We start from the raw sequence: 19,524 nt of genomic DNA, 5'->3' as shown, positions 1-19,524 counted from the left end.
ATTGGAGGATCTAATGGTTGCGTAGGAATTCGAATGTTAAATGACAATCAAGTATCAGGATTTGAAATTACACTTGATATCATGCTTATTGGGGAGATATCAACGAGTCGTATCAAATTATTTTGGTTTCCATTTGCCTTTTGGTTTTCAGTGTGAGGAAGAAGAAATCTCAATAGAATATTCAATCGAGAGGTTACATTGGAGACTTAAAGCTGAAGGACCAAGAGTTTCTAAGAGAAGCTAGCTATGTGCGGTCTGAAGGCTTTAGCTTCCATTAAATCTTATGAATAAAAAAATGTACATGTCCATTTTGCTTAAGAAGGACGATAGTAAGATCTTGAATTAGACAATTAATATGAGAAGAACACTAGAAGTGCCAAAAGTTGTGTAAAATGCTCACTTTAGTGCAAAAAGTTTTTTTCGGATCACTTAAGTGCCACTTTTAAAAAAAAACAATCACTTAAGTGTCAACTCCAATTTGGGTCGTTGGAAATCCGACGTTGTCATATTTTATTAATTTCTCAGTCCTACGTGGCTCGCCGGCGTGCCTAGTCAGCATATAACCTCTAAACGACGTCGTCTAAAAGTTGTAAATATGGATCGTTTGAGTGCCAATTGTTTTCTAAAGTGATCACTCCAGTATCAATCGTTGTTAGAAAACAATCATTTCAATGTCAGTCGTTATTAAAAAGCGATTATTTCAATGCCAAGCGCGCACCAGTACAAATATCACATTAATGTCACCTCACTCTCGATCCATCACCCCATTTTGTAATTGTTCTTTTCATTTTTCTCTATCAAGTTCATTCATGGAACGGGAGTTCAAAATTATTGAATCAAAACAAATACGTTAGGTGCTAGTCTCTTGTGCAAGGCAAAATGTGTTGCGGATGCCATGACAGTAGCATTCAGGTACTGGTTTTTTTTCTGGTCCGTAGCTCTGTTACTCTTGTTTTGGTGTACATATGAATCCGTATGTGGCTTTGTGGCTATATTCACCGCCTCTGCGTTTGTCACTCCCCCACGAGGAAAATATATGATCTGGGTTCTCCACAAAAGGCACCAACATCAAGAAAAGCTCTTCAATCTGCTTCAACCCTTAAGTAATTTGCCGGTCTTATCGAACAAAACTTCAAGCACTACTAGCAGTGACTTCAAACACATCCATCCCAGCAAAACATAATCCTTTCCAGCAAGTCTTTTCTCATCTCATCTCACATCGCGACTTTCAAGTCTCTCCAGTTGTTCTTTGAGCCATATACATCCATTTGAGAACAAAACGAAGGAACCATTTGCATTTTGCACATTAAAGTGACCAAAAAAAGATGAGCCCTCCATCCAAATTAGAACATCTTCGGTTCTGCGACTCATGACAGACTCGGCGATTCCTTCAAAGCGCCGGCAATTCAAGTTGGGAGAAGCAGATATAGAGAAAACAAAACTAAAAACAGCGGAAGACGAAAGATCGTAACAAATGGGGAAGGGTCGATCGTCGTCCTCTTGCTATGATCCGCAAAACCCTCATCTTTGTCTCAGCTTCTGTTCATCGCGTGCATGCCCCTCTTCTGCGCGCGCGACGCACCGATGTCAGAGAGAGAGAGAGAGGGTTTTTGAAATTGAGAGTTAACGGCAAGCGGCTTTGACATATGTAGAGGTGGGTGACATACTTCCTCAGTAGTCCTTCCTTCACAAACCCAACCTTCTCCAAAACCCTTTGAGAACCTCCATTCTCCACTTCCACAAACCCCACCAGCCTCACCAGCTCAGGCATTTCGTCGAACACGTGGCAGGCGGCCATCCTCAGTGTCGCCGTTCTGAACCGGCGCCCCCAAAACTCTGACCGGACGATATAACAGACGCGGGCGCAGCGCCACTCGTCGCTAGACCCGGCCTTGACGAAGACGTACCCGATCGAGTGGTCCCCGATGCAGACGGAGCGACGCCACGAGTGGGGAATGGCGACGGCGCGGAGATATGACTTGGCGGCCTCTAGGGAGGCGACAGAGTCCCAGCGAAAGTAGCGGGTGACTCTGTCGTCGCCGGCCCATGAGAGGAAGTCGCCGGTGTCGGAGAGTTTGAAGGGTCAGAGAGTGATTGTGGAGGGCGAAAGATCCATGGAAACAGGAGAGGGAAAGTAAAATTTGGAGTTTGGAAGGAGGGTGGATGTGGAGGGAGGGAGGGAGGGAGGGAGAGGAGAGGGAAATATAAACATGGAAATGCCACTAATTTTTAAAAGAAAAATTCAATTCAGATTAAAATTTTAATTATAAAAGTCACGTCATCAATTTGGCTGAAATTTCTCGTCAGTGACACTTAAGTGATCGTTTTTTTTTATTTAGTATTTAAGTGAGCTGATAAAAATTTTTAGCACTAAAGTGAGCGATATACACAATTTTTGGTACTTATAGTGTCTTTCTCTCTTTAGGGAACAATAATTGAAACTTTCAAGATAGTTATGAGGGGTGGAGGTTGACGATGCTCAATTATCTAGGATGTCATCGTGCCATCTAATTTTGGCTGGCTATACATTTATTGGTGAAATGAAATCCCTAAATAAAGATATTGCAAAAGTGGGATCTGGCAGTTTAAGCAAAGAAAGGCTAGACTGGTTTTTGCTCTAACTCCCGTCACTTTCATCATCAGTTAACATAACACTCAAAATCTGCACGCTAGAGTCATAAGCAATAGTAGCATGAACTCGTCCTCCACTCCCAATTCTATTCCATTTACAGGGATCGGTCGTGACAGAATTCACAGATTTGGCATTAATACCAATATGCTCATATGGCGGATCCCACGGATTAACATAAGTGTCAAATTCGACAGCAAAAAAAGAAGCATAGCTGGAGTCCGAATAGTTACTTTCTGAACTTTCGAGAACCAACTTGCCGCCTCCCGAAAAGGGTGGGATAGGGGATCCATTGAGAGCCAGAAAGAAAGATATTCCATCAGCGTAAACTTTACGGGCTTCTAAGTTGATCGCAAACGGGAATTGAGCAGTGAAATCTGCTACATTCCCCGTGGCTTTGTCCCAGAGATGAATTGGGCTCACGTAGGTTGCTCGCCCCGCGCTTCCATTGGAGGCCTTGTCTCGCTGGTTGGCAGTGAGCTGGAGACTAGTATCAGAAGCATATGCTTCGTAATCATATGATATGTTGTGGTTGCTCGGATTGAAACTCGGGAATTCGAAGGTGGTGGTGCTAAACTACACTGTCGATGTGGTGTGCAGGACGAATGGACAGGCCATGACCATTACTGAAGCCAGAAAAGTTCACCAAAGAGAGAGGTCTTTGGATAACAGGGAAGGGCAATGGATACTCGTTGATACCAACCAAGTAGTGGAGTTGCTCTCACTTATTGAAGTTTTATGTGCCTTGGTCGCTGTTTAATCATGAACTAGTCTCTCTCATCTCAGTTTCAGACTGCAAAATCGTTGGCTTGACTTGTAAATTATTCGCCCACTTGATATGCTCCCATGTATACGCACATGAAATTGACACAGCAACTGCTGGACTCAAAACTTCGCCAATAATTGACATCCATTGCGAATGCAGAGACGTGCCTACTTCAGAACAGGGTTTCATGGTTTCCATTCGAGGCAGACATTTATCAGTGATCCAATGATCCGTTTCTTCTCAAGCCTCTTGTCGTTTAATTAGGCCGAGAAGTGTCGTATCTAAGCCGCAGATTACACCGCACCAACTACCAAAATTTGTCCCCCACCTAGCCTTCACTACACTACTTGCTTGAGTCGTGGTCCGATTTCCCTCCGACACGCATGTCGTCATTGTGCTAAAATGATCTTTGTCTCACTCAAGAGACATATGCCCAAGCTAAATTGGGTATGGTACAGTCCATTACGAGGATCCTGATTCACCATACTATCTTGAGAATGATCTATCGCGGGAAGGCTAGCTTGGTGTCCCGGCTCACTAAGTGCTGCACAGCTTGTCCTCGGCTAGGAAACTTTCGACCCGTGACGCTTGCATGTGATGGTTTTTCTTTTGTTAGCAATAAAGGGATAGTCTAGCTCAACTTCTGCACATAAGACCAACGGCTTGTTTGGAAGATATGAAAAATAAGTGCTAAATTTTAGGTGCCAATAAAAAAAAAATTATTTGTCATATTTCTAACTCTCCTTACCTTCTGACTTTTGCTTTACCTCTTACAGAGCGCGGGAGTCGAATCCCAAATGTCAACAAACTTAAGTGCTAAAAATAATGATAAAAAGTTGTTTGATAATAATTGTAAATTGACAATTGCATATTATTGATTTATTGTGTTACCATAAATAGAACAATCATCATTAGTTGGTTTTAGCAATATATTTGTCAAGATATAACTTGCCATCAATTATTTTTCCTATTGATTAAATTAAGCAACCCCTCCCTTACTTACTACAATAATTTTTTTATTTAGTTGACTCTATTAAGTTAATGCTAGTTGAGGTTATCAAACAAACTTAATTTTATTAAATGTTGAGTTCTCAATGTTCAGTCCTTAATTAGATTATCAAGCAAACCCTTAGTCATCCACCTTAGTCCCATCGAGATCAATCGTCAACAAGAATTACTTTCTCGATGCCCCTGTTAACATGTCATACAACTTTAATATGATTGTAACACTCAAATATTAGATGAGAGAGGGTTTATGATATAACTCATAACTATAATAATTGGAACGCTTAAAACCATATCCCCTCATGAAATGCAATGTACTTTAGTATATCTTTGAACACTAAAGAAAACAATCTTAAGGGATTGGCTGAGTGATTCGAACACATTGAAGATTTTATTAGTCACCAATCGTTGTAAAAACATACATACCAGTATTTCATGATCTCATCACGACTATTTAAGATTTCCTCGTTCTTTCCTTTCAACGTTGATGCCATGTCGGGAAGCAATGTAGGGGAAGAAAATGGTGAGTTTTATGCACAATGGAGTGGAGGATTGCTTTTCCCAATGCAGAGGTTTTAGCTCTACCAGCGGTAGGATCGGATCACAGCCCACTTCTGCTATCTCTACACCCACCATACAACAAAAGGAAGAAAGCATTTAAGTTTGAATCGTTTTGGTTAGATGATGAAGAATGTGGAGAAATAATCAGAAGAACATGGCAGGAACACTCGTTGAATTACAGAAGCTTCTCAGAAAAAGTCCAAGATATATCCGGGGAATTAGCTTTATGGAGTAAAGGAAAATTCTCCAATGCGTCGCACCAAATCAGGGGGCTGAAAAGGAAGCTAACGGAGATAACCAATAGAGCATCTGGAAATTCTTGGAAGGAGGAGACCCACGATATTGAGGATCAGATTGAAAAGCTGTGGAGACAAGAAGAGATGTATTGGGGGCTGAGATCTCGGATTAATTGGCTCCAATGGGGTGACAGGAACACGAAGTATTTTCACGCCACAACGGTGCAAAGAAGACAGAGAAATAGGATTACGATGCTGAAAATTGATGAACACAACTGGAGTAGGGATCCCAATGATCTCAAACAACATATAACGAACTTTTATCGAACTCTCTATGAGTCGGTAGGTCCGAGGAATTTTCAGCCTATTCTAGACCGATGCCCCAGATTGGTTAGTGACGAGATAAATGATAGTTTGATGGCAATCCTAACCTTAGAAGAAGTAATAGATGCTGTCTTTCAGTTGGGTGCATTAAAAGCCCCTAGACCTGATGGGCTAAATGGCCAATTCTTTCACCATTATTGGGAGGATATCAAGATGGACTTGTTCCACTTGGTTCAGAATTTCTTTGACTCAGGTACTATCGACCCTCTCCTAAACAAGACGCATATTTCACTTATCCCAAAGATTAAAAATCCAGAATGCATCAGCCAGTTTAGACCTATAAGCCTTTGTAACTTTAGCTACAAGATCATATCTAAGGTGTTGGCTAACAGGCTGAAACTGTGGCTTCCTGAGTTAATAGCAACAGAACAAAGTGCCTTTGTCAAAGGACGGCAGATACAAGATAACATTCTAATTGTTCAGGAAGTGTTACACCAATTAAGGATAAAGAAAAGAAAGAAGAATTTTCAGGCTATCCTCAAATTGGACATGCAGAAGGCTTATGATAGAGTAGAATGGGACTTCTTGAGAGCGAGCATGTTAAAGATGGGTTTCTGCGAGCGATGGGTTGAGTTAATCATGCAATGTGTTTCAACTGTTTCATTTAGTGTGAAAGTTAATGGGGAACCAACGCAATTCTTTCTACCTTCACGCGGAATTAGACAAGGAGACCCACTGTCCCCATATCTATTTATTCTAATGGCAAATGTTCTCTCTTGGATGATGCACAAAGCCATTGAGGATGGGGATCTCAAAGGAATCACACTCAACAGGTATTGCCCTACATTGTCACATCTATTGTTTGCTGATGATGCTATATTTTTTCTGGATGGGACAGTCAGAGAATGCCAAAATCTGGCAACTATTTTAAATCAGTATTGCTTTGCAACGGGCCAAGCCATTAACCTGAATAAATCCGGAGTTTATTTCAGCAATGGATGCCCACCGATGCTCAAAAGGAATATGGCACATGAGCTAAGAGTTCCGATCATAGAAAAAACAGGGAAATACCTCGGCATTCCATCCGAATGGGGTAAATCGAAGAAGGAGATGTTTGCTTGGATTTTAGCAAGAGTGAATATGAAGTTAGAGGGATGGAAAGAAAATACTTTGTCAAAAGCAGGTAAAGAAATCTTGATAAAAAGCGTGGTGCAAGCCCTACCTCAATATGCTATGTCAATCTTTAAAATTCCCAACTCTATCTGCAATGCCATTGAAAAAAGAATTGCGTCGTTCTGGTGGAAACAAAATGCCTCAACGAGGGGAATGCACTGGAAGAAATGGGAAGTGCTGAAATCCAGAAAAGATGAAGGGGGTCTTGGTTTTAAAAATTTACAAATTTTCAACAAAGCTATGTTAGGCAAGCAGGCGTGGAGACTATCTCAAACCCCCTCAGCATTATGGAGCAAAATCTTAAAAGGTATCTATTTTCCTGATGGCGATTTTTGGAAAGCCAGAAAAGGGAATCGCCCATCCTGGGGTTGGCAAAGCATTATAATGGGAAGAGAAGCCATAGAATTGGAGGTGAAATGGATGGTAGGCGATGGTAAGTCTATTAAAATTCGTGAGGACAAGTGGCTCACTATCGGTACGATTAGGGGTCCAGTGAACAAGGATGATCCAGTAATGGTGGCAGAATTAATCAGTGAAGAAACAAAGGGATGGAATGAATCCAAAATCAAAAATCTCTTTGATGATAGTATTGCTAATGAAATCCTATCTATCTCCATTGGTCCCAGCCTAAAGGAAGATAAATTATTCTGGACAGGGAACAAAACAGGTGCCTACACAGTAAAGAGTGGCTATAACAAGGTGTGTTCCATGATCACAAAATCAGACCTACACAGGGCAACAACATCATTTCAGCCTCCCAGAAGATTATGGACAAAAATATGGAATCTGTCGATCCCCCCCAAACTGAGAATTTTCCTATGGAGTTTATGTCAAGACGCCCTACCAACGAGAGAAAACCTCTTCAAGAGGAAAGTATTACCTGACCCGTTGTGCCCTCTCTGTGCAAGTCATCCAGAGACAGCTGAACATCTCTTCCTGCTATGCGAATGGACGAAAAATATTTGGTCAGACCCGAGAATCAGCCTCAATGTAAGCACCTTCAACATCACTAGAATAGACAAATGGCTTCTGGATTTTTTCGAAGCAAAGAGGGACTCACCCAAAGAAGAATTGTTAGCGACAGTGCTATGGTTGATATGGAAAAACCGTAATGACAGCATCTTCAGAGCTCGGTCCATCGGAGTTCGGCCCACAGAACCCCTCTCCTTAATCGACGCAGCTCAGGCACAAGTAAAAAGTTTTAGCCGCTGGAACCCGAAGAAGAAAACAATACCCAGCAAATCAAAAGTACCTGTTTACTGGATACCTCCGATTGGAAGCTCCATGAAGTTAAACGTGGACTGCTCATGGGTGGATAGCGACAAACCAAGTTCAATTGCAGGAATCTTGCGCAACTCAAAGGGGATGGTCGTCGATGGCTTCGCGAAGGATGTCCGAGCTTCAACTCCTCTGCAAGCCGAAGCCCTAGCTTTAGTGCAAGGACTTTTGTTTCTAAAACAGCGAACAGAAACGCACGTGGGTGAAGGACAAGTACAGAAAGTGCAGTGGGAGTGTGAGAGCGACAGTTCATCCTTAGTGGAGATGGTGTTGGGCCGAGAAGAGCCCCCTTGGGCCTTGCGGAATATCTTAATTGAATGCAATGATCTTTTAGCTCAACAAGCTTCAGCGAAATTAAGTCATTGTCCTAGGGAGGCCAACCAAGCAGTAGACTGGGTAGCTAAAGCCCATCGTACAAGAACTCTTCCTCCAAATTGGGTGTCTTCACCCCCCCAGCTCCTTCGGGATATTTTGTTTTCGGAGACTTGTTCATTTTCATCATATAGACCTCTTTTTTATGAATGAATGAAAGTACCTCTTATGACCAAAAAAAAAAAAAAGTCTCTTATTTTATAACTTTTCAATCTCTACCTTACCACAAAAATTTTATAATTTTATAAGAACTTGCACATGGAAGTTGGTCCCAATTTCACAAACATAGCATAAATTGAGCTCGAGGGACGTTAGAGGGAAAAATATAACGGTGTGTGAGAAAATATTAATCATATATTTCTTCTTTGAGAATTTACATTTGTACAGTGAAGTTGTGCAAAGCAGCGGTCACGTAGTGAGCACACAGCACTAGCAAGTGATTCATTCAATGCTTTACTGCGGTGATGACTCAGTAAGCATTGAATGAATCAGTGATGGGCAAAGCTATTTATTTATTTATTTGTTTATCAATTGACAGATTGCTCAGTACCTTAAAGTTGGTGACCTTAATCAGTGGCTCATTTCTTTTGTGTCTTCTCTTCACACTGTGCTAGGCTTTATGGCAATTAGGTTTGGATGCTGCTGGTTGGCTAACAAATATGTGATAAAAGTAGGGCTGAGCGATTTCAGATTTCTTACAGATTTCACCTGAAACCTGTAACTTACTCTCGGGTACAGGTTTCTCATTTTTTGATACCTGAAATCTACCCATCGGAATCTAGAACCTATAACCTACCCTGTCACAGGTTTTAAAGTAAATTCCAGGGTCTAACAGGTTCTTTTATTTATTTATTTCATTTTTAGTTAAACAAAAAGAAAATAAACGCAACAATAATGAACAAGCTTGTCATTCACCAAAGAGAATACAAAAGATTAGTTTTTCTAGCATTACGGTTCAAATAAATACAATTAAAATGAGAAGTCATTGCATCAATTAATACTAGGGGTGAACGATTCCATATTCCGTACAAATTCCACCTAGAACCTGCCCATGAGAATAGATCCCTTATTTTTTGGAACTTGGAACCTACTATATTAGGTTCCAAGTCGATTATAGGGCATACCCAAGTTCCATATGTATTATTAATTGAACAATTACAGTAAATCATTACCTTTAATGATCATTACTTGCTGCTATAATCTACTGACCATAACTTATATTTAGACACAAGAAGAATATGAAATATTAGCGAGTCATAAAATGAAAGCTCAGACTAGTGGTTCTAGATTATACACTCATCATCTAACGTCATAAAACACCGCAGAATCACACAAAGACATAAACTAAGAGAAAACACAAAAAAAACTTCTTTAGATTTAAGGTTACAAGTTCTAGAACTTAGAACCTGCTCGTCGAAATAGGTTTCTCAATTTTTGGAACTTGGAACCTACAGATTCCCACCGATCAGGTTTTCGAGTTCCAGGTTTTACCCTGGAACCATGCTCACCCCTAGATAAAAGTCAGCTTTTTTTTTTTTTTTGCATTTGATCAATGTACTTTCATGGAAGAGAGCGTGCTTATAGCTACATAACGTAGTCTTGTTGCTTTCTGGTCTTGTTTTGTTTCGCAACTCTTTGGGATTTGCTTTGCCTAGAAGCTTTCTATGGTCCTTTATGTTTGATCAAGACAAATGAATGAAATTTTCTTTCGACAAAAAAAATATATACTTTAATTTACCTTGTGAACTTCGAACAAAAAAAAATTTACCTCGTGAACCATGGGCTTGGTCTGAGTGGATATTAGATTAAGAAAAGGATGATGTCTACGTCTCTATGGATGGACTAAGTGATTAAATATTTTAGGGTATGTTTGCTTTGAAAAAAAAACATCACAAGAAAGGAAAATACTTTCCTGTCAGGTTAGAGAATTTTTTTTCCTAACTTTAATTATGTATATTTTCTTTGACCATAAATAGTTTTCCGTTGACTAATCATTTTCAACAAACCAAACGAGTGAAAGTCTAAAAAACTAATTAATAAAAAATTCTTTCACTCGAATAAATACATGCTTAATCTGAATACAATAAATCTTATGTTGGAATCACAACATCTCCTGCACAAGTTAACCATGTGATCTACGCTGATTACTCTACTGACCAAGAATTGCTTGAAAAGGGGTGATTTGCATAGTACAAGAATTTTAGATATACCATGTTATCTCCATTGGATAAGATATTGTAACAAGAAGTAATGAACGGACATACAAAGGTGGTACGTCATGACTCAAATCGGAGACAGTTCATTTTTTTTTCATCATTATTACCAGCTCCTTTAGAAATTAATCAACACCAAAAAAATCCGTTTTCTTGAAACAGAACGATGCAATAATCGTCCCCGTCAGAATCGGTTGAACCTTGTGTCAATTCGCAAGTTCCTTCCAACAATCATGTACTTTTCACTCAAATCTAGCTACTCAGTTGCTTCAACCAAGAAAGGGTTTCTTCCACGAATCAAGCACTGCCAAATCCAATTGAAACGAACCTCCAGCTACAATTTTCCTGAATTAACTGGGCAAGTGAGGTATCAAATATTTGATTGACGCAGTTGTTATCCTCCCTCATCCTCAGGAAGCCTAAGTTATTCTGCGGCGTAGGTTCAGTTATGCCGTCACGTAAGATAACCCGTCTCTACTGTTGGTTTATGGAAGCTTGTATGTGGAACACAACCAAGAAGGAGAGGAATAGCAAGGGACCAACAACCACACAAGATAGAAAAGTTTAGTATAAATTAATGTACTTTTCAAAACAAAGTGAAGCTTTTTCTGCATTTGAGAAAAGATTACCAAAAAAACATTCAAGACTAGCATATTTATAACAATTTTAACCGCCCGGAGGTAAGCCCACTTCAACATGTAATAAACGAAGTTGAACTTTTGCTCTTTTGCCGACTTCAACTAAATCAAAAAGGAAACCACAATGTTCAAACTACAAGTTTTGGTCAAAGAAGCAACTTCTCCAACTTGGACACTACTTGTCTTCAAGGTGCAGGCTGTACTCTCCTTGTCTTAAATGTTGGAGTCCGTTAAGAATCAAAATCCAATTTTAGCTTCTCTTCTTCAATCTAAATCAATTTTACTGTTTCTAACATCTACTCCCTCTATTACTGTGGTGGGCAACCGTGCTGACCTAGCTCACCATGAAAAGTAATTATGGTTCAAACCGAACATTTTGTAGAGGCTATAGAACTCATGGGGTAATTCCTAGAGGAGGTTGTTGACGATTGCCCCTTCCCACTTTTCTTACTTATCAAAACAGCAAACAAGGAAGTTTTTTTAATGTGTTCTTCAAGATTCACCGCCAATGAATATTGGGAGCGTCAATTCTTTATCTAAACATCTCATATATTCTTGTGTTTTTCTTTATAATTAAAATTCTACACCAACAATCCCGTATAATAAATTTATCAATTTAGTCATAAATCTTTTATATGAATAAAGTTTTCAATTTTATCAATTTAGTCATAAATTTTTGTGCGAAATTTCAATGTAATCCTTCCGATCTATTACCGTAAGAAATCACTGACGTGATGGTCCATGTAAGGTGTCATACCAAGTAAAGTTGTCCATGTCAACTTGTCACGTAAGATGGCGATGGCTAGACACCATGTCACCGATTTCCGTTGACAATCAATCGGAAAAACTATATTATAATTCCGTGCAAAGATTTAGGACTAAATTAATAAAGTTGAAATTATTAGGAATGAATTGATATTCGTAAAAAATGTTTAGAATTGATTTGGTAATTATCCTGCTCTCAAACTAGTGGAACCGCCAGTCTCTCTACAAAGCCAAAAAGAACGGTCAACGAGCCACAGCAACTCTACTCGCGACCTCACCATATCCTCCCTCCCCCAGTCCTCATCATCAATGCCCCTCCGTTCATTCGCGCTCTTCAAATTTTTTACTCCGCCTACTTCTTGAGAAGACAACTTCTTCTTCTTCTTCTTCTTCTTCTTCACTGCCACTGTTCGTTCACCGGCAATTCCTATTGAGAGAGAGAGACAGATGGAATCTACGGTGGTCGCCAGCCCAATGATCAAGGTCGCAGCGATCTGCGGGTCAATTAGAAAAGCTTCTTCAAATCGAGGCCTCCTTCGTTCTGGTAATCATGTCGATCCTAACTTTCGAAATCCGCTAGCTAAATCTGCAGTTCTTTTATCTGAATGTGTTTGCTTCCTTTTTCCTGTCGATGGTGATAGCGATCGAGATATGCGAGGAATCGGTGAAGGGGATGCAAATAGAGCTGATCGACGTATCATCCCTTCCAATGATAAACACGGACCTCGAAGTCGACGGCCGGTTCCCGCTGGCGGTGGAGGCTTTTCGCCAGAAGGTTCTGGTAGCCGACAGCATCCTTTTTGCTTCCCCTGAGTATAACTACTCCGTCACTCGTAACCACTTTCTCTGTTTTATTTAAGTTGTTTACTTGTTCATAGTTGTGTCGAACTTGCTTTTTTTGCTGTTGAGGAGACTGTACTTATGTCTGTTGCATTCACTCTAACGTTTTTACTTAGGTTGTCTATATTTTTTAGGCTAACAGTACAATATAGAGAGGTGGCGAATAGGCTGATTCCCAAAACTTGACAATTTTTCGTGGAATAATTCAAGTTAAAATTTGATAGATGCATGAATAGTTTAATAACATCATATGCGAATACTTCTATCAAACAAATATAGAAATGAATAAAGAGATAATGTATATTTGCAAGCAGATATTAGAGTAGTTCGGTTTATATCAAGTTTAAGTCCACTCTCCTACCAACAAGGATGGAACAAGCCAGTAATCTTCAAGAGATGTTACAAAGTAGCAAGTATCGCCTCTTCCCAAAAGAGATAGATCCCACTCTCAATAATCAATTATTGCTATTACGCTTGGTCACTTATCAAATTGGAGATTACACTAGAAACTTTAATAGAAAAAATCTCAAGTGAGCAGTCACTTTCTCATAAAATAGAGAACGAGATAATATCAAACTTGTAGCTTTCTCTATTTTCGCCACACCCTTCATCTTGCTTTGAATCTTCTTAAATAGATCCTCAGTCTTCAATCTTGCCCTTGGAGAATCTTCAAGAAGATTAATAGCCATTGGAGATCATGGACACAATGGACACAATTAGGTTTTCCTGACAATAGGGAAGTTTCCTTAAATAGAGTCTATTGATTTTGTCAATTATCGGTTCCTCTAGTTTGTATTAACAAAACATGCAAGAACTTCTGTCCTTCTTCTATGAATTCTAGAACTTGTGATTAGCTATTAGACACCAATTATAAATAAATTGGAAAGAGGTCTGGGTCTTCTTATCTAGTCAATTTGAAAAACATCAGAAAAGTCTCATACATAGTTGATATAAGGAACTGCCTTTATCAGTAATGAGTCTATCCAGGTTGCCCGTTGGAAATTTACTTTCGATATGCTATCCACTGGTCTTCCTGAGCAAATTAGCGTTCAATATTTCACCCAGCTATTCACCTTATTACAATCTCTCCAAGTCCTTGCAAACACCTTGTTCTACCAGATTTGTTCACCCTCTATTAAGATTGATCCAGTTTATAGATATCTTTCCATATACTGTTGATAGTGACAAAGCATTCCTCTTATCAACTTCACTTGATATCAACAACATTTGCATTTATCAACGATTAAATTAAATGGTTTTGTCAACTTCGAAATATCATAGGGAGGTCTTCTCAACAATCTGCTCCTTTTTTTATGATGACAGAATAATCTCAGAATATGCAGATGTAAGACAAGAAACTTGAAAGTTAAGATTGCAATAAAATAGATTAACTTGCTTATTAGGCTCTAAGAATATGAGATTTAAACATTTGAGCATATATAAGCAGTTGATAAAGTCTCTGGACATTGATTTGATCAGGGAATACATTGAGACTGCTGATAGAAGCATAAGAGTTCAGATTGGGAGTTAAATTTACTCGAGCTTCTATTCAGGTAAAAGCTTCCTGATAAAGAGCTGCGATTGAGAGTAATTGTCACGAAAACTATGTTATTGTAACACATGTATGGAAGCATTGAGAGACAACACTTATGAGTAAACTAAAATTATTTTAATGTTCAGATTGTCTCCCCTTTCATTGATTTTTTTTTCTCCCCTTATGAGTCAACACTCAATGAGTCAATTAGCTGCATGCTAATAGTATAGAGGCACTGGATTGTATCCTTGTCCTTCCTTAGGAAGATCATGGTTGATGGAGGCAGGTGCTTCCACCTGTTGAACAAGTTCCTCTTCTTCAGTAGCTTTTGATGACTTCTGATTTCCTTCAAATCTGACATTAATTGACTCCTCTGCCACCTGTTGAACAAGTTCAGGGACCATTCGTGTCATTTTCTCCTTATAGATCAAGTAAGACCTAGGTTGAAGTCAGAGTGGATAGCCCAAACATGAGGTTGTCAATACTCCACGGTGTTGGGAGATTGAACCTGTGTCGTTTGCGTCAACGACGCACACGTGTCCGTTTCTTTACTATTAAGCCAACTCGTCATTGTTGGAAAGTATGTTTGACATAGCTGTCTATTGTGCTTTTGTTCATTTCCTGCTTAGGAGGAATATAATAAGCAACATCCGTTGTCAGCTTCAGTTTTTTCCTAGCATTCACACGATGGAAAAGGATGAGGAAGGTATTTATCTGTGAAGTCATTCATTTCTTAATCAGATTCTTCTATTTGCTATGCTAGCACCTTTGAAGAATGCAATTGACTGGGCATCTAGACCACCAAATGTTTGGGCCGGTAAGGCAGCTGCCGTCGTGAGCTCAGCAGGTGGTTCTGGGGGGAGACGAGTGCAGAATCATCTCCGTCAAATTGGAGTCTTTGTCGATCTTCATTTCATTAACAAGCCTGAATTCAACTTGAATGGACATGAACCACCGAAGAAATTCGACAGGGATGGAAACTTGAATGATCCAGAGACAAAGGAGAAACTTAAGGACGTTCTTCAAGCGCTGCACGGATTTACATTGCGACTGCAGGGTCGGTGATGCAAAACTCATTAAGAGCATTTATACTCTGCATCATTGGTATCTGTTATATTCAGCAATAGTGAGGACATGAAATTGATATCTCGACGATGAACACCGACTCCATAAAAGCAAGGGATGTATTAGTAAATAAACGTTCTTCCGAGGAATGACAAATAATGGAGTGACGTACAATATATTGGATTCTGGTTTGCGGACTAAAATTTTCAACCATTGACATCTCCTGTGGCTTAAGGCAAGAGTGCTTTTAAGTCAACTTTTGAGTGGTTTTACTATATTAAAGTGAGTTCGAACTAAGGATGAGCATGGTTCGGGTTAGGCCGGTTCAGAACCTAACCCAGGGACCGACCGGCATAGTGTTGATCCCCAATTTTTGGGACCGAGGACTAACCATGTTGATCCTAGGACCAAGGATTGGACCGACCTTGTGGGTTCAATCTAGTTTTAGGGTCAATGCGGGACTAACCAATTTTTTTTATTTTTTTTTTTGTATTCCTTGAAAGGATAATTGTATTTCAAGCAACATGGCATAGAGAGAACATTCTCAGTGTGTTGACTGACGATATGACGAGATAGTATGACTGGTAATTTCCAATCCATGGTACTCATATCAATTATAAAGCCAACTATAAGGGTACTGCACTCCTACTCTCTAGATCCAAACAATATGTCGCCCAAGCATAGTAGGGCTAATCAACATGTTGAACACAAACCGCAGTCCCTTAACAAAAATTTCATTCAAATACACATTTGGGAATCTTAAAAACTCTGCAAAACATAGTCTCAACAAAATTCATCTAGTAATACACACCTCATACACAGAACAGAAGATCCTAAAACTTACCCGCCTTGTGCTTCATATATTTCCCTAGCACCAAGCCCTCACACAGTCTTGCCCCAAACCACACAGTTGTCCTCACTCATTCAAGCAAAACTAGTGTAGCGTAGCCATCCCTAAAAGCAGATCAACAACTTATATTTGCCTCGTCATCTACAACCCTCAAATTTGCCGAACTCAAAAGAGAAAATCATTAAAACCTTAAGTTTAACTTATTCGAAACATTGAGAGACATTTCCCGTCGCCAATCCACCAAGCGAAACGTTCCATTCCAACAAATCTAAGCACATTATCCACAATGCCTTGTAATAGATGAATTAGCAAAAAAAAAAAAAACAAACAAAGATGACACCGAAAAGAATCAAGGACTCGCCCATAGTAGCCGAGATAAGCCAATTCAGTCACGGAGGCAAAAGCACAAAGGGAGGGGAAGAGAATCGATTATTGTGCTCAAATGAGTAGACAAAAGATGAAGACACTACCCACGAAGAGATGGAAATTGAAGATTTCAACAATAATCTAAGATTGAGGGAGAGTGAGTGTGAGATTCTAAGAGAGGAAAACGTAGAAGAAGAGGAGGGGCACTTATTACAATAAACCTATAGTTTGAATAAAACAAAAAAGATAACGGGATTGGTTCGAGTTGGATTATCCCTAAAGCTCAAAGATTAGGGACTAATCCGCATAGTATAAGTTCCAGCGACCCAAGACTAATAACCGGCTCAATCCTATTTGGAACCGAACTAGGATCGACCGGATTGCGCCGGTTTAGGGTCAATTCTAAGCCAATGCCTATCCTTAGTACGAACGAGATCGTATGACCCATAAAAATAAAATATAGTGCGAGCAACTAGTTTGCCGATTGCTGGAGACTTAGGCGATTGCTTTTCCAAGACCAGACTTGTGACCCAATCAATGTGACGATGAGACAAGAAAAAGCCAATTCGACTCTGACAGCCAACCATGGTGCCGTAAATATAGATAGGAGACGATCCCTTCTCTAGCATAATACACATCAAAACAGATGACTGACATGGATACTGTCAGCTGCACCCTTCCCCACACTCCCATGAGTGTCCCTGAACTCCTGAATCCTATGCCCTACCTCTCTTTCTCTCTCTGTGACATGATGCCACTTCATCTTGCCTGACTACACGACGCCAATGGGGTCCTTCGCAATTTCCGAGGATGAGCCACTTGACCAATGGCAATGAGCATTTTTGCAGTGAGATCTCTGACAAAGATCATGTGAAAAACTTTACTAACGAAATAGACCATAATCTCCACCATCCCCTTCTTAAACGTGGCTCCTTGAATTTTGGAAACCCCCTCTACTTCTACTGTCCCCAATCACTAGGTCAGGAAGTAGGAAGAGTTTAAAATATTACATGGCATAAGAACACAGAAATCTACTGACTAATTTGAATTATGCACATGTTAGATAAATGTTGCAAGTTTATGATCTGTATCAAGCTATTGTAATCTAAACTCATTTGTGGCATTGAAATGAGCTTGCGCCTTCTATGGGAAGATGTGTTAAATAGGAAGGGCACAGCAGAAAAAGATTCCTATTTGAAGGAAATAATAGGATAACAAAAGAACTACAGTAAAATGCCAAAAAGGCAAATAGGAGCGTCACCAGCAATGACGTGTCTCTCTTTTCTCCAAATGTTTGGCGTGGATGTGAGAGAGAGAGATTAATCTTGGTATGGGGAAGGGAGAAGAGGAGAAGAATGTAAGTGTTAATTTTTGTTAGGGGGCAGAAAGAAATGAGCAAAAAGCATGGCTAAATTCTAAAGGCCTGGGAAAAACAGTGAGGAAAATCACAAGCTGCTCAAAAAGAAGAAGAAGAACAGTGAACGGCATTTTCGTTGCTATATCGGTAGCCCATGTCGATGATGAGGACAATGCGGGCCTGAGCGAGGTCTATCATGCTGAGAAAGTCCTCTCAAATGGGAACTTTTATTTTATTAAAAAACTTGTCTTATCATATATCAACTTTTATTTTCCTCTCTTGCCAACAATCTAAATTAACTAACTATTATATGAAATTACCAACCTTCATTTGTGTGACTTATAATTTTCCTTGGTTAGGTTATCAACTACTTTTGGGTTACCAACTTGTTTGAATTGCTTACTAGTGTTTATATGTTTTTTCCGCTTAAATTTATCAACTTTAATATGAAATTATCGACATTCTTTTGTATGACTTACTAACTTTTCTCCAATATCACTAACTCGCTTTCAATAACAAACTCTCTGAATTGCTTACCAACATTTATTTGTTTCTTAAATTGATGAAATTTTCTATTAAGTTACTAATGCTATTTGCCTTGCTTGCTAACTTTTAAAATTTACCAACTATTTTTAGGAATAATGAACCTTAATTAGGGTGATGACCACATTTTCTCCTATTGAATTATCAACTAATTTTGCTTTATCAACTCTTATTTGAATTAGTTACCGATGTTTATTTGGTTTTTTGATGACCAACTTATCTTATCTTTGACACACAAAAAAAGCTTCTCTTATCATTTACCAACTATTATTTATCAATTTTATTAATGGTTTAAACTTACTAATTACTATATGAAATTACCAATCTTTATTTTTGTGTCTTATCAACTCTTCTTCGTCTAAATAATCAATTGGCTTTAAGTTATCAAATCTAATTTGAGTCTCTTACCAATGTCTATCTATTTTTCTAAAATTTACCAACTTTAATATTGAGTTACCACTTTTATTCATCTTGCTTACTAATTAGATTTATCAATTCTTTAGAAATTATACATCTCTATTATAATGATTACTAACTTGTATCCAATTGAGTAACTTTGTGTTACCAATTCTTGTTTGAGTTAGTTACTAATGCTTATTTATTTTTTTTAAATTACTAATTTCTCAGATTTTGACAACAAAAAATTTCTCTTAATTTTTACCAACTTTCATGTACCTTTTTTCAACAACACCTTAAATTTACCGACTATTTTATGGAACCTTTTTTTTTGTGACCTACTCACTTTTCTCTGATTAGGTTATTAATTATTTTTGGTAGCTTTTCCAATTAAGTTATTAACTAGTTTTGGGTTAATAAATATTATTGGAAATTTTTAATAATGTTTATTTATTATTTTTTGGATTTACCAGATTATTTAATCTAGTTATGACTTTTATTTGCCTTACTTGTAATCATATTTATGATTAATGTACATATAGATTTGCATTATTAGAGTTAGTTACAAACATTTTTTTTAATTATAAACTCCCCTTATCTTAGACAAAACAAA

At 38.8% G+C, this 19,524-nt stretch overlaps 1 protein-coding gene, 1 long non-coding RNA gene and 1 pseudogene across 3 annotated transcripts; 1 reads left to right on the top strand and 2 right to left on the bottom strand.

Moving 5' to 3' along the window:
* Positions 1 to 768: 768 nt before the first annotated feature.
* LOC115684278 (uncharacterized) lies at positions 769 to 2,116 on the bottom strand (annotated as a pseudogene).
* A 5,132-nt stretch (positions 2,117 to 7,248) lies between these two features.
* LOC130135071 (uncharacterized) lies at positions 7,249 to 8,525 on the bottom strand. The gene is made up of 2 exons (XR_008814540.1): positions 7,947 to 8,525; positions 7,249 to 7,630 (listed from the first exon to the last, which is right to left on the bottom strand). It is a non-coding gene; the product is annotated as an uncharacterized LOC130135071 (long non-coding RNA).
* Positions 8,526 to 12,224: 3,699 nt separating this feature from the next.
* Positions 12,225 to 15,579, top strand: LOC115684280 (NADPH:quinone oxidoreductase-like). 2 transcript variants are annotated; one of them, XM_056303532.1, is made up of 3 exons: positions 12,225 to 12,504; positions 12,602 to 12,741; positions 15,076 to 15,579. In XM_056303532.1, the coding sequence occupies exons 1-3, from the start codon at positions 12,408 to 12,410 to the stop codon at positions 15,397 to 15,399; spliced, it is 561 nt and encodes a 186-aa protein (XP_056159507.1). In that variant the 5' UTR covers positions 12,225 to 12,407; the 3' UTR covers positions 15,400 to 15,579. The 2 variants fall into 2 exon arrangements, with proteins under 2 accessions (XP_056159507.1, XP_030464882.1); XM_030609022.2 differs by having other exon boundaries at positions 12,231 to 12,504; positions 12,602 to 12,793; positions 15,098 to 15,579.
* The last annotated feature ends 3,945 nt before the right edge of the window (positions 15,580 to 19,524 follow it).

Source organism: Syzygium oleosum, unplaced genomic scaffold, assembly GCF_021117445.2.
Source record: "Syzygium oleosum isolate NSW1041296 unplaced genomic scaffold, Sole_v2.1 Sole_v2.27, whole genome shotgun sequence".
Taxonomy (NCBI): Eukaryota; Viridiplantae; Streptophyta; class Magnoliopsida; order Myrtales; family Myrtaceae; genus Syzygium; species Syzygium oleosum.
The sequence above is the reverse complement of the archived record's forward strand: the minus strand, read 5'-3'. Positions and strand labels throughout refer to the sequence as shown.